The 13,523-nt window shown below is 42.7% G+C and overlaps 1 protein-coding gene and 11 non-coding genes across 13 annotated transcripts; 1 reads left to right on the forward strand and 11 right to left on the reverse strand.

Moving 5' to 3' along the window:
* Nucleotides 1–1,196: 1,196 nt before the first annotated feature.
* trnat-cgu (transfer RNA threonine (anticodon CGU)) lies at nt 1,197–1,270 on the reverse strand. The gene has a single exon. It is a non-coding gene; the product is annotated as a tRNA-Thr (tRNA).
* Nucleotides 1,271–1,769: 499 nt separating this feature from the next.
* trnat-agu (transfer RNA threonine (anticodon AGU)) lies at nt 1,770–1,843 on the reverse strand. Its single transcript has one exon. It is a non-coding gene; the product is annotated as a tRNA-Thr (tRNA).
* A 411-nt stretch (nt 1,844–2,254) lies between these two features.
* Nucleotides 2,255–2,328, reverse strand: trnat-cgu (transfer RNA threonine (anticodon CGU)). Its single transcript has one exon. It is a non-coding gene; the product is annotated as a tRNA-Thr (tRNA).
* A 500-nt stretch (nt 2,329–2,828) lies between these two features.
* trnai-aau (transfer RNA isoleucine (anticodon AAU)) lies at nt 2,829–2,902 on the reverse strand. Its single transcript has one exon. It is a non-coding gene; the product is annotated as a tRNA-Ile (tRNA).
* A 411-nt stretch (nt 2,903–3,313) lies between these two features.
* On the reverse strand, nt 3,314–3,387 carry trnat-ugu (transfer RNA threonine (anticodon UGU)). Its single transcript has one exon. It is a non-coding gene; the product is annotated as a tRNA-Thr (tRNA).
* A 2,044-nt stretch (nt 3,388–5,431) lies between these two features.
* On the reverse strand, nt 5,432–5,505 carry trnat-ugu (transfer RNA threonine (anticodon UGU)). The gene has a single exon. It is a non-coding gene; the product is annotated as a tRNA-Thr (tRNA).
* A 385-nt stretch (nt 5,506–5,890) lies between these two features.
* On the forward strand, nt 5,891–9,575 carry LOC140583057 (uncharacterized). 2 transcript variants are annotated; one of them, XM_072707631.1, is made up of 5 exons: nt 5,899–6,877; nt 7,285–7,866; nt 8,074–8,217; nt 8,310–8,559; nt 8,733–9,575. In XM_072707631.1, exons 1-5 carry the CDS (start codon nt 6,140–6,142, stop codon nt 9,389–9,391), a joined length of 2,373 nt encoding a protein of 790 aa, XP_072563732.1. In that variant the 5' UTR covers nt 5,899–6,139; the 3' UTR covers nt 9,392–9,575. The 2 variants fall into 2 exon arrangements, 1 of the variants encoding a protein (XP_072563732.1); XR_011985850.1 differs by lacking the exon at nt 8,310–8,559 and having other exon boundaries at nt 5,891–6,877.
* A 291-nt stretch (nt 9,576–9,866) lies between these two features.
* Nucleotides 9,867–9,940, reverse strand: trnat-agu (transfer RNA threonine (anticodon AGU)). The gene has a single exon. It is a non-coding gene; the product is annotated as a tRNA-Thr (tRNA).
* A 411-nt stretch (nt 9,941–10,351) lies between these two features.
* trnat-cgu (transfer RNA threonine (anticodon CGU)) lies at nt 10,352–10,425 on the reverse strand. The gene has a single exon. It is a non-coding gene; the product is annotated as a tRNA-Thr (tRNA).
* A 990-nt stretch (nt 10,426–11,415) lies between these two features.
* Nucleotides 11,416–11,489, reverse strand: trnat-ugu (transfer RNA threonine (anticodon UGU)). Its single transcript has one exon. It is a non-coding gene; the product is annotated as a tRNA-Thr (tRNA).
* Nucleotides 11,490–12,474: 985 nt separating this feature from the next.
* On the reverse strand, nt 12,475–12,548 carry trnat-ugu (transfer RNA threonine (anticodon UGU)). Its single transcript has one exon. It is a non-coding gene; the product is annotated as a tRNA-Thr (tRNA).
* A 500-nt stretch (nt 12,549–13,048) lies between these two features.
* trnat-agu (transfer RNA threonine (anticodon AGU)) lies at nt 13,049–13,122 on the reverse strand. The gene has a single exon. It is a non-coding gene; the product is annotated as a tRNA-Thr (tRNA).
* Nucleotides 13,123–13,523: the final 401 nt, after the last annotated feature.

The raw sequence follows: 13,523 nt of genomic DNA on the forward strand, positions 1-13,523 counted from the left end.
TGAATGAAAAACTAAGGTTTTCCTGGTTATTTACATATATTTCAGAGGTTCACAGGGCTGCCAACTTTGGTCAGCTGGCTGGTGTGACATTTCCAATTGGAGACAAGTCTGCACACACATTTACATGCATGTAACAGTTTTATTACCTTGTAAATAGTCTGTAGGGTTTGTGAACTACCCCAACGCTTTTGGTGTAGCTAATTATGAGTTTATAATAGAATATTATAGATTTCCTGAGCCTGACAGTCAAGAAGTGTGAGCGTCACACCAGATGCGTAAGAGTCGGTAACCCTGGTTTCAAAGCTGAGTAAATGTGCCTTAAACTGCTTTATTGCTTCTTTCATTCCACAAAAATATGAGCATCAGACATTAAATGCTGCTGAAAAAGCCCCAGAGACTTGGACAGATATGTGAGGTGTGTTTTAATGGGTGAAACACGCAAACGGGAGATTTCCTCCAAGGCGATGCTATCATCTATCTATCATCTATCTATCTATCTATCTATCTATCTATCTATCTATCTATCTATCTATCTCTCTTCAACAGGCACTGTGTTTGTTCACAGCTGATGTGAGAAGATCTCTGCTGAGAGTAAACTCACAAACAGCAGCGGGACCACACAACATTACCTGGTCATGTGACATGGAGCGTAACACCCAGGCGGATGATGTCTTCACAGATAACTTTAACGTTTCCTTGAGTCAGGCAGTCGTCCCCACGTGCTTAAACAATACCACCATCACACCTTTGCTGAATTAGTCTTCTGTCTTCTGCCTGAATGACAACCACCCTGTAGCACTCATACCTGTCATCATGAAGTACATTGACTAGTCATGGGGCAACTGAGAGCCGATCTTCCCAAATCAGTATAGCAATGTACAGGATTTTCTAAAAAAAAAAAAATCACACCAAAATAATAGTTAAGAACTATTATTTGCAATGTTTATGTTGTGCGGTTTGGCGCAAGATAAAACAGTCGGTCGTCTGTCAGAAACAAATATAATTTGCTTCATTTAGCACCACAAGACACAGCTGCCATAACTGACACGAGTGTGTGGTAATTACACTGATACAATTAAGAAAAGAAATGACTAAGGAGAAAAAAGGAGGCTTAGTTTAACATACAAGGTCTACACTTACCATGCCTCCAGCAGACATGAAGGTTGATCTTGGCAAAAGATTCATCAACATTAACAAGGTGCTGCTGGGAATTGGACCCAGGATCTCCTGTTTACGAGACAGGCGCTTTAAACCACTAAGCCACAGCACCCACTATTAAAAGTTGCAACTCACATTTCAGGGATTATCAAACTACTAAAGTTAGTAGCCTGACAGCAGAAAATGTTTAGAACAAGCCAATTGTACACTCTTCATTATTTGAGTCAGTCAAGACTCCCCTGCTTCTTCAATTAGTAGATCGTAATGGTGGCAATTGACATAATGAGAATCTGCTGAAACTTCAACCAGATCTCAGTGGTCTACTACTTAAGGAAAGTAAGGTATGGGCCCAAGATTTTTGTGTGGACAACATTTTTCGAGAAAACACTGACATAGTGTACTCACACACCATGAGTCAGTGGCTCCTGTACTGTAATCAGTCAGCGTGTGCTATGCACATGGCAGCGTCTGGTTGGGCCATGCTGAGATTCTGAACTCAAGCCTCACCTGGAGCAAATGATTTGCTTCTGACAGTTTCTTCCCACAATGACGGCCTTCAGTGGAAAAAAGGCAAGAAGCTCACAACATTTCATTTCCTACAGTGAAATTCAAGGCACTGCTGGGATTTGAACCCAGGATCTCCTGTTTACTAGACAGGCACCATAACCAACTAAGCCACAGCACCAAGAGACAGGAAAAAGCAGGACCACCACTACCCTTGTCTGTCAGTTATGTATTTCACAATTACATGATCGTGGCTATGATCCTTGCCAACCGTTGAAATTGGTCAACACTTCCTCTACACAACCGCTTCAAATTCTTTCTTCTCCATAACTATCCTTCTCCAGGCAACTGTTGTTCACCTCTGTCATGTTCACTGCCCAACGAAGAAGGTAGCTGTGTGGCTTCTAGCAAAGTCTTCAGTATTGAACTATTTTCTCGAGCAGAACTATTGTAATGCCTCCATGGCAGGAGCAAAGACACATTGTGCGAGTGCCTAGCTGACACTTTTGCCCTTAACATACAAGGTCTACACCTACCATGCCTCCAGCAGACATGAAGGTTATTCTTGGCAAAAGATTCATCAGCATTAACAAGGTGCTGCTGGGATTCGGACCCAGGATCTCCTGTTTACGAGACAGGCGCTTTAAACCACTAAACCACAGCACCCACTATTAAAAGTTGAAACCCACATTTCAGGGATTATCAAACTACTAAAGTTAGTAACGTGACAGCAGAAAATGTTTAGAAGCAAGCCAATTGTACACTCTTTATTATTTGAGTCAGTCAAGACTCCCCTGCTTCTTCAATTAGTAGATCGTAATGGTGGCAATTGAGATAATGAGAATCTGCTGAAACTTCAACCAGATCTCAGTGGTCTACTACTTAAGGAAAGTAAGGTATGGGCCCAAGATTTTTGTGTGGACAACATTTTTCGAGAAAACACTGACATAGTGTACTCAAACACCTTGAGTCAGAGGCTCCTGTACTGTAATCAGTCAGCGTGTGCTATGCACATGGCAGCGTCTGGTTGGGCCATGCTGAGATTCTGAACTCAAGCCTCACCTGGAGCAAATGATTTGCTTCTGACAGTTTCTTCCCACAATGACGGCCTTCAGTGGAAAAAAGGCAGGAAGCTCACAGCATTTCATTTCCTACAGTGAAATTCAAGGCACTGCTGGGATTTGAACCCAGGATCTCCTGTTTATTAGACAGGCACTATAACCAACTAAGCCACAGCACCAAGAGACAGGAAAAAGCAGGACCACCACTACCCTTGTCTGTCAGTTACGTATTTCACAATTACATGATCGTGGCTATGATCCTTGCCAACCGTTGAAATTGGTCAACACTTCCTCTACACAACCGCTTCAAATTCTTTCTTCTCCATAACTATCCTTCTCCAGGCCACTGCTGTTCACCTCTGTCATGTTCACTGCCCAACGAAGAAGGTAGCTGTGTGGCTTCTAGCAAAGTCTTCAGTATTGAACTATTTTCTCGAGCAGAACTATTGTAATGCCTCCATGGCAGGAGCAAAGACACGTTGTGAGAGTGCCTAGCTGACACTTTTGCTCTTAACATACAAGGTCTACACCTACCATGCCTCCAGCAGACATGAAGGTTATTCTTGGCAAAAGATTCATCAGCATTAACAAGGTGCTGCTGGGATTCGGACCCTGGATCTCCTGTTTACAAGACAAGCGCTTTAACCAACTAAGCCACAGCACCCCCTGGTAAGAATTGCACCTCTTACTTCAGGGATTGTCCAAGTACTACAACTAGTAGCCTGACAGCATAAAATTTTTAGATTCTAGCCGATTGTACACTCTTCATTATGTCAGTCAGTCAAGACTCCCCTGCTTCTTCACTCAGTGGATCGTGATGGTGGCAATTGAGATAATGAGAATCTGCTGAAACTTCAGCCAGATTTCAGTTATCTACTACTTAAGGAAAGTAAGGTATGGGCCCAAGACTATTGTGTGGACAACATTTTTCGAGAAAACACTGACATAGTGTACTCACACGCCTTGAGTCATTGACTCCTGTACTGTAATCAGTCAGCGTCTGCTATGCACATGGCAGCGTCTGCTTGGGCCATGCGGCGATTCTGAACTAAAGCCTCACCTGGAGCAAATGATTTGCTTCTGACAGCTTCTTCCCACAATGACTGCCTTCAGTGGAAAAAATGCAGAAACCTCACAGCATTTCATTCCCTACAGTGAAACTCAAGGCACTGCTGGGATTTAAACTGAGGATCTCCTGTTTACTAGACAGGCACTATAACCAACTAAGCCACAGCGCCAAGAGACAGGGAAAAGCAGGACCACCGCTACCCTTGTCTGTCAGTTACATATTTCACAATTACATGATCGTGGCTATGATCCTTGCCAACCGTTGAAATTGATCAACACTTCCTCTACACAACCGCTTCAAATACTTTCTTCTCCATAACTATCCTTCTCCAGGCTACTGCTGTTCACCTCTGTCATGTTCACTGCCCAATGAAGAAGGTAGCTGTGTGGCTTCTAGCAAACTCTTCAGTATTGAACTATTTTCTCGAGCAGAACTATTGTAATGCCTCCATGGCAGGAGCAAAGACACGTTGTGCGAGTGCCTAGCTGACACTTTTGCTCTTAACATACAAGGTCTACACTTACCATGCCTCCAGCAGACATGAAGGTTATTCTTGGGAAAAGATTCATCAGCATTAACAAGGTGCTGCTGGGATTTGGACCAAGGGTCTTCTGTTTACAAGGCAGGCGCTTTAACCAGCTAAGCCACAGCACCCCCTGGTAAGAATTGCACCTCTTACTTCAGGGATTGTCCAAGTACTACAACTAGTAGCCTGACAGCATAAAATTTTTAGATTCTAGCCGATTGTACACTCTTCATTATGTCAGTCAGTCAAGACTCCCCTGCTTCTTCACTCAGTGGATCGTGATGGTGGCAATTGAGATAATGAGAATCTGCTGAAACTTCAGCCAGATTTCAGTGATATACTACTTAAGGAAAGTAAGGTATGGGCCCAAGACTATTGTGTGGACAACATTTTTCGAGAAAACACTGACATAGTGTACTCACACGCCTTGAGTCATAGACTCCTGTACTGTAATCAGTCAGCGTCTGCTATGCACATGGCAGCGTCTGGTTGGGCCATGCGGAGATTCTGAACTAAAGCCTCACCTGGAGCAAATGATTTGCTTCTGACAGCTTCTTCCCACAATGACTGCCTTCAGTGGAAAAAATGCAGAAACCTCACAGCATCTCATTCCCTACAGTGAAACTCAAGGCACTGCTGGTATTTGAACCCAGGATCACCTGTTTACTAGATAGGCACTATAACCAACTAAGCCACAGCACCAAGAGACAGGAAAAAGTAGGACCACCACTACCCTTGTCTGTCAGTTACGTATTTCACAATTACATGATCGTGGCTATGATCCTTGCCAACCGTTGAAATTGGTCAACACTTCCTCTACACAACCGCTTCAAATTCTTTCTTCTCCATAACTATCCTTCTCCAGGCCACTGCTGTTCACCTCTGTCATGTTCACTGCCCAACGAAGAAGGTAGCTGTGTGGCTTCTAGCAAAGTCTTCAGTATTGAACTATTTTCTTGAGCAGAACTATTGTAATGCCTCCATGGCAGGAGCAAAGACACGTTGTGCGAGTGCCTAGCTGACAATTTTGCTCTTAACATACAAGGTCTACACCTACCATGCCTCCAGCAGACATGAAGGTTATTCTTGGCAAAAGATTCTTCAGCATTAACAAGGTGCTGCTGGGAGTCGGACCCAGGATCTCCTGTTTACAAGACAGGCGCTTTAAACCACTAAGCCACAGCACCCACTATTAAAAGTTGAAACTCACATTTCAGGGATTATCAAACTACTAAAGTTAGTAGCGTGACAGCAGAAAATGTTTAGAAGCAAGCCAATTGTACACTCTGCATTATTTGAGTCAGTCAAGACTCCCCTGCTTCTTCAATTAGTAGATCGTAATGGTGGCAATTGAGATAATGAGAATCTGCTGAAACTTCAACCAGATCTCAGTGGTCTACTACTTAAGGAAAGTAAGGTATGGGCCCAAGATTTTTGTGTGGACAACATTTTTCGAGAAAACACTGACATCGTGTACTCACACGGCTTGAGTCATAGACTCCTGTACTGTAATCAGTCCAGGGTATCCGCGGATCCTTAAAAAGTCTTAAAAAGTCTTAAATTCGATAATTTAAAAATAAGGCCTTAATTAGCATTAAAATGTCTTAAATTCGCGTTTCAAAGGTCTTAAAAATGAAATCTAACCGACCCTGTAAATAAGATTTTATTTATTCAATTTGAATTCTTTTCGTCTATTTGTCACGTATCACATAATGGGCGGAACCAATTAAAATACGCGTTCGCGGGGAGTTCGCGTGACACAGGCTTTACGGTAACGCTGCGTGAACCATGGTAAAGTTTGAGCTTTAGCCTTGTTTAGCCATGGGGAAATGTAAATTTAGTGAAAATTGGTTACATAACCCTAATTTTGCGCCGTGGTTAAGAGCAGTTAGTGGCAGTGTGTTCGAGGTCCGGTGCATACTATGCAAAAAAAACTTAAAACTCGGAACAATGGGAGTGAAAGCTTTGGAGACGCACATGCAGTGTAAAAAACACAAAGTGGCTGCGGAAACCTGTCGGAAAACACCTGGCATTTACCAGTTCTGCTCCGTCGAGCCCACAACAGTCGGCCTACCACAGAGCGCTGCTGCATCCCAAACATCGGCGACTGCATCAGCTTCAACTTCAAGCACTGCGGTTTCCGCTCCAGCAGACATCAGAGCAACGTTTGCCTCTACCACAACACTCAGAGCCGAGGTACTCTGGTGTCTGCATACGATAACGAAGCATCAGTCCTATACTGCTAACGAAGCTGTCGGTGACGTTTTCCGAACTATGTTTCCAGACTCTGAAATCGCTCGTACATTTAAGTGTGGCAAAGACAAAACCGCATACATTGCCAGATTTGGACTGGCTCCTTACATAACCAAGCTCCTCGTTGCGGATGTTAACAAGGAAATGTTTGTTTTAATGTTTGATGAGAGCCTTAATGAAACGTCCAAAAGTAAGCAGTTGGACTTGCATGTTCGATTTTGGGGGCAGGATCGCGTCCAGTCAAGATACCTAGGGTCACAATTCATGGGACATGGAACAGCTCAGGATTTGCTTCACCATTTCAAAGTAAGTACCAACCCATCACAAATCAAATTTTTATGTATCATTGGAAGCAATAATTATTCTTATATGATATGGAGTCTCTCTCTCTCTCTCTCTCTCTCTCTCTCTCTATATATATATATATATATATATAGAGAGAGAGAGAGAGAGAGATAGATAGATATAGATAGATAGATAGGTATGTATGTGTGTGTGTGTTTAATTTTGTTTCATTAACAATCAATCTATTATGGTTTTAATAGAACATGTTTTATGTATAAAAGTTTTATATATATATATATATATATACACACACATGTATATGTATGTGTATATGTATATATATATATATATATATGTGTGTGTGTGTGTGTGTGTGTGTGTGTGTATATATACACTTTTATATTTTTATTTATTTACCTTTTCCCTAGGAATGTGCATTGCAGTTGGACTTGAAAAACCTTCTATCTGTTTCTATGGATGGACCAAATGTTAATTGGAGGTTTTTAGATCTCCTGCAACAGGAGCATCATGAGCAGTTTGGTGGCACACAGCTAATTGTGGTGGGGAGCTGTGGCCTCCACACCCTCCACAATGCCTGCAAACGTGGCTTCTCCATTTGGCACATGGAGAAGGTTCTAAGGGCCTTGCACATACTCTTCCACAATGCGCCAGCTAGGAGAGAGGATTTCACAGCTCTAACCAAATGCACAAAATTTCCACTTCCGTTCTGTGGACACAGGTGGCTCGAAAATCTACCAGTCGTGGAGAGAGCTTTGGAGGTTTGGCCATCAGTGACCATGTACATGGATGCAGTCAGGAAAAAGAAGATAGCAAATCCAGGAACGGCATCTTATGACACTCTTGAAGCTGCTGAAAAAGATCCTCTTATTCTGGCAAAGCTACATTTCTACATGGCTATCACAAGGACCTTCAGTCCTTTCCTTACCTTCTATCAAACAGATGTGCCTGTGATTCCGTTCTTTGCCAAAGACTTGGCTGAGCTGTTGAAGGTATTGTATTTCCAGTACAGCACTCTCATATTGATAATAATTAATCTAATAATTTTATTTAATTTTAAATCTTGTTTGGAAGTTTTCCATTTAATGGCATACATAGTTTATGGAACTAGGAGATGAAGCAAACACTAACAATAGTTGTTACAGTAGTATACTAAAATTGAACTCAAGTAAATGTAACTTTTTTGTGTGTTTTGGCAGAGTATGCTGAGGCGTTTTGTCAAGAAAGAAGTACTCAAGGATATCAGTCCACTTCAGCTGGTCAGATTGGATGTCAGTGACAATCAGAGCTGGGTCAACCCAAAGGAAGTAAACATAGGCTTGGGTGCAGAATCTCTTCTTAAGGTATTGTTTTCAAGTTATTTTTATTCGGCTAAAAGCTTGATTTCATAAAAGGTCATAATAGGTTATAATAGGTTTTTGCATCCTCCAATCAGGAACTACAGAAACAGAAAAAGATAGGGGAACTCACAGTTCTGGAGTTTAGGAAAGACTGTCTTAAAATGATGTCTACCATCATCCAGAAAGTACAGGAAAAGAGCCCATTAAAGTATCCTGTAGTGAGGCAGGTGGCCTGTTTGGATCCCAGCATGATGTTGTCTGACCCTGACTGGTGCAAGAGCAACATGACAAAACTGGTGCAGAAGTTTTTGCAAGCCCAACAGTTGTCAGGAGGGGTGTCTGCTGGTAGGAAAGAATAGTTCAGTTCTATCGAAGTGTAGTAAATCAAGTTGTGAAATATGCCATTATTCTAAATGTAAAAAATGGCTTGTGTAAACATTGTATTAATACTTTATATGCATACTTTTTAAAAAAAAATAAAATTAATAGTATTTTTTCCTTACTGTTGTTTTCTGTAGGTGATGTGATAATCCAGCAGTTTAGTGACATGTTATCTGCTGAAAATGAGACCCTTGTCTCATACCGATCCACAGAGACCAGGCTAGATACGTTCTTGCATGGTGTACTTGCCGAGCGCTATGATGAGTTGTGGGGCTTTTGCAAGAAACTGCTTCTCCTGTCCCATGGGCAGGCTACAGTGGAGAGGGGATTCTCCATTAACAAAGAAGTGGAGACCTGCAATATGCAGGAGGAGACAATGGTCACGCATCGACTGGTATGCGATTATGTCAACATCTGTGGGGGGCTCCTCAATGTGCCTATTTCTAAAGAGTTACTGGCCTCAGCTGCATCTGCCAGGTCTAGATATAGAATGCACCTTGATCAGCAGAAGGCTAAGAAAATTACAGATGTCCAGGCACAGAAACGGAAATCTTTAGAAGAAAACATCGAGCACCTGAAAAAGAAAAAGAAAATTCTGGTCCAGGTATCTATGAGCCTGCAGAGGGATGCAGATCAGCTTGCAGAAGAAGCTGAAGGAAAAGCTGGCACCTTGATGGCACAGCTCATTACAAAATCAAACACACTGAGGAAGAGATATAAAGAAAAAACAAGTGAATTACAGCAAATTGAGACCGAGTTGGAGGCAAAGGGCAAAGAACTGAGATCAATACAGTAAAAAACAAATGTTCAGGTTAATGGCATGCAGTGTACTTACTGCTGTGCAGTGTTTGTTTGAAATCTTCATAAGCCCATGGCTGTCAATATTCTTCCTAATGATTAGTCAGTGCAAAGACTATGTTTTGCAATTTTGTTTCACTCTTTCTGTAAATCAATAAAGAGTTTAAGGTAATTGGTTGTGTTGTGTGGTTTTTGCAAATTTGTTACTACAAAATTGGTCTTAAATTTCATTCTGTACGGTATTAAAAAGGTCTTAAAAAGTCTTAAATATAACTCGTAGAAACCTGCAGATACCCTGTCAGTCAGCGTCTGCTATGCACATGGCAGCGTCTGGTTGGGCCATGCTGAGATTCTGAACTAAAGCCTCACCTGGAGCAAATGATTTGCTTCTGACAGCTTCTTCCCACAATGACTGCCTTCAGTGGAAAAAATGCAGAAACCTCACAGCATCTCATTCCCTACAGTGAAACTCAAGGCACTGCTGGGATTTGAACCCAGGATCTCCTGTTTACTAGACAGGCACTTTAACCAACTAAGCCACAGCACCAAGAGACAGGAAAAAGTAGGACCACCACTGCCCTTGTCTGTCAGTTATGTATTTCACAATTACATGATCGTGGCTATGATCCTTGCCAGCCGTTGAAATTGGTCAACACGTCCTCTACACAACCGCTTCAAATTCATTCTTCTCCATAACTTTCTCTCTCCAGGCGACTGCTGTTCACCTCTGTCATGTTCACTGCCCAATGAAGAAGGTAGCTGTGTGGCTTCTAGCAAACACTTCAGTATTGAACTATTTTCTCGAGCAGCACTATTGTAATGCCTCCATGGCGTGAGCAAAGACATGTTGTGCGAGTGCCTAGCTGACACTTTTGCTCTTAACATACAAGGTCTACACTTACCATGCCTCCAGCAGACATGACGGTTGTTCTTGGCAAAAGATTCATCAACATTAACAAGGTGCTGCTGGGATTTGGACCCAGGATCTCCTGTTTACGAGACAGGCGCTTTAAACCACTAAGCCACAGCACCCACTATTAAAAGTTGAAACTCACATTTCAGGGATTGTCAAACTACTAAAGTTAGTAGCGTGACAGCAGAAAATGTTTAGAAGCAAGCCAATTGTACCCTCTTCATTATTTGAGTCAGTCAAGACTCCCCTGCTTCTTCAATTAGTAGATCGTAATGGTGGCAATTGAGATAATGAGAATCTGCTGAAACTTCAACCAGATCTCAGTGGTCTACTACTTAAGGAAAGTAAGGTATGGGCCCAAGATTTTTGTGTGGACAACATTTTTCGAGAAAACACTGACATAGTGTACTCAAACACCTTGAGTCAGAGGCTCCTGTACTGTAATCAGTCAGCGTGTGCTACTGTATGCACATGGCAGCGTCTGGTTGGGCCATGCTGAGATTCTGAACTCAAGCCTCACCTGGAGCAAATGATTTGCTTCTGACAGTTTCTTCCCACAATGACGGCCTTCAGTGGAAAAAAGGCAAGAAGCTCACAGCATTTCATTTCCTACAGTGAAGTTCAAGGCACTGCTTGGATTTGAACCCAGGATCTCCTGTTTACTAGACAGGCACTATAACCAACTAAGCCACAGCACCAAGAGACTGGAAAAAGTAGGACCACCACTACCCTTGTCTGTCAGTTACGTATTTCACAATTACATGATCGTGGCTATGATCCTTGCCAACCGTTGAAATTGGTCAACACTTCCTCTACACAACCGCTTCAAATTCTTTCTTCTCCATAACTATCCTTCTCCAGGCTACTGCTGTTCACCTCTGTCATGTTCACTGCCCAACGAAGAAGGTAGCTGTGTGGCTTCTAGCAAAGTCTTCAGTATTGAACTATTTTCTCGAGCAGAACAATTGTAATGACTCCATGGCAGGAGCAAAGACACGTTGTGCGAGTGCCTAGCTGACACTTTTGCTCTTAACATACAAGGTCTACACCTACCATGCCTCCAGCAGACATGAAGGTTATTCTTGGCAAAAGATTCATCAGCATTAACAAGGTGCTGCTGGGATTCAGACCCAGGATCTCCTGTTTACAAGACAGGTGATTTAACCAACTAAGCCACAGCACCCCCTGGTAAGAATTGCACCTCTTACTTCAGGGATTGTCCAAGTACTACAACTAGTAGCCTGACAGCATAAAATTTTTAGATTCTAGCCGATTATACACTCTTCATTATGTCAGTCAGTCAAGACTCCCCTGCTTCTTCACTCAGTGGATCGTGATGGTGGCAATTGAGATAATGAGAATCTGCTGAAACTTCAGCCAGATTTCAGTTATCTACTACTTAAGGAAAGTAAGGTATGGGCCCAAGACTATTGTGTGGACAACATTTTTCGAGAAAACACTGACATAGTGTACTCACACGCCTTGAGTCATTGACTCCTGTACTGTAATCAGTCAGCGTCTGCTATGCACATGGCAGCGTCTGCTTGGGCCATGCGGAGATTCTGAACTAAAGCCTCACCTGGAGCAAATGATTTGCTTCTGACAGCTTCTTCCCACAATGACTGCCTTCAGTGGAAAAAATGCAGAAACCTCACAGCATTTCATTCCCTACAGTGAAACTCAAGGCACTGCTGGGATTTAAACTGAGGATCTCCTGTTTACTAGACAGGCACTATAACCAACTAAGCCACAGCGCCAAGAGACAGGGAAAAGTAGGACCACCACTACCCTTGTCTGTCAGTTACATATTTCACAATTACATGATCGTGGCTATGATCCTTGCCAACCGTTGAAATTGATCAACACTTCCTCTACACAACCGCTTCAAATACTTTCTTCTCCATAACTATCCTTCTCCAGGCTACTGCTGTTCACCTCTGTCATGTTCACTGCCCAATGAAGAAGGTAGCTGTGTGGCTTCTAGCAAACTCTTCAGTATTGAACTATTTTCTCGAGCAGAACTATTGTAATGCCTCCATGGCAGGAGCAAAGACACGTTGTGCGAGTGCCTAGCTGACACTTTTGCTCTTAACATACAAGGTCAACACCTACCATGCCTCCAGCAGACATGAAGGTTATTCTTGGCAAAAGATTCATCAGCATTAACAAGGTGCTGCTGGGATTTGGACCCAGGATCTCCTGTTTACAAGACAAGCGCTTTAACCAAGTAAGCCACAGCACCCCCTGGTAAGAATTGCACCTCTTACTTCAGGGATTGTCCAAGTAATACAACTAGTAGCCTGACAGCATATAATTTTTAGATTCTAGCCGATTGTACACTCTTCATTATATCAGTCAGTCAAGACTCCCCTGCTTCTTCACTCAGTGGATCGTGATGGTGGCAATTGAGATAATGAGAATCTGCTGAAACTTCCGCCAGATTTCAGTGATCTACTACTTAAGGAAAGTAAGGTATGGGCCCAAGACTATTGTGTGGACAACATTTTTTGAGAAAACACTGACATAGTGTACTCACACACCTTGAGTCAGAGGCTCCTGTACTGTAATCAGTCAGCGTGTGCTATGCACAAGGCAGCGTCTGGTTGGGCCATGCTGAGATTCTGAACTCAAGCCTCACCTGGAGCAAATGATTTGCTTCTGACAATTTCTTCCCACAACGACGGCCTTCAGTGGAAAAAATGCAGAAACCTCACAGCATCTCATTCCCTACAGTGAAACTCAAGGCACTGCTGGGATTTGAACCCAGGATCTCCTGTTTACTAGACAGGCACTTTAACCAACTAAGCCACAGCGCCAAGAGACAGGAAAAAGTAGGACCACCACTACCCTTGTCTGTCAGTTACGTATTTTACAACTCCAAGACCGTGTCTATGATCCTTGCCAGCCGTTGAAATTGGTCAACACGTCCTCTACACAACCGCTTCAAATTCTTTCTTCTCCATAACTTTCTTTCTCCAGGCCACTGCTGTTCACCTCTGTCATGTTCACTGCCCAACGAGGAAGGTAGCTGTGTGGCTTCTAGCAAACTCTTCAGTATTTGAACCAATTTCTCGAGCAGTACTATTGTAATGCCTCCTTGGCAGGAGCAAAGACACGTTGTGCGAGTGCCTAGCTGACACTTTTGCTCTTAAGTAACTTCACAGCACATCGAACTGGGTGTAATACATAATGGTAATTTCATTTAGCACATAGAGAA

The sequence above is a fragment of the Paramormyrops kingsleyae genome, chromosome 25, assembly GCF_048594095.1.
Source record: "Paramormyrops kingsleyae isolate MSU_618 chromosome 25, PKINGS_0.4, whole genome shotgun sequence".
NCBI classification, from domain to species: domain Eukaryota; kingdom Metazoa; phylum Chordata; class Actinopteri; order Osteoglossiformes; family Mormyridae; genus Paramormyrops; species Paramormyrops kingsleyae.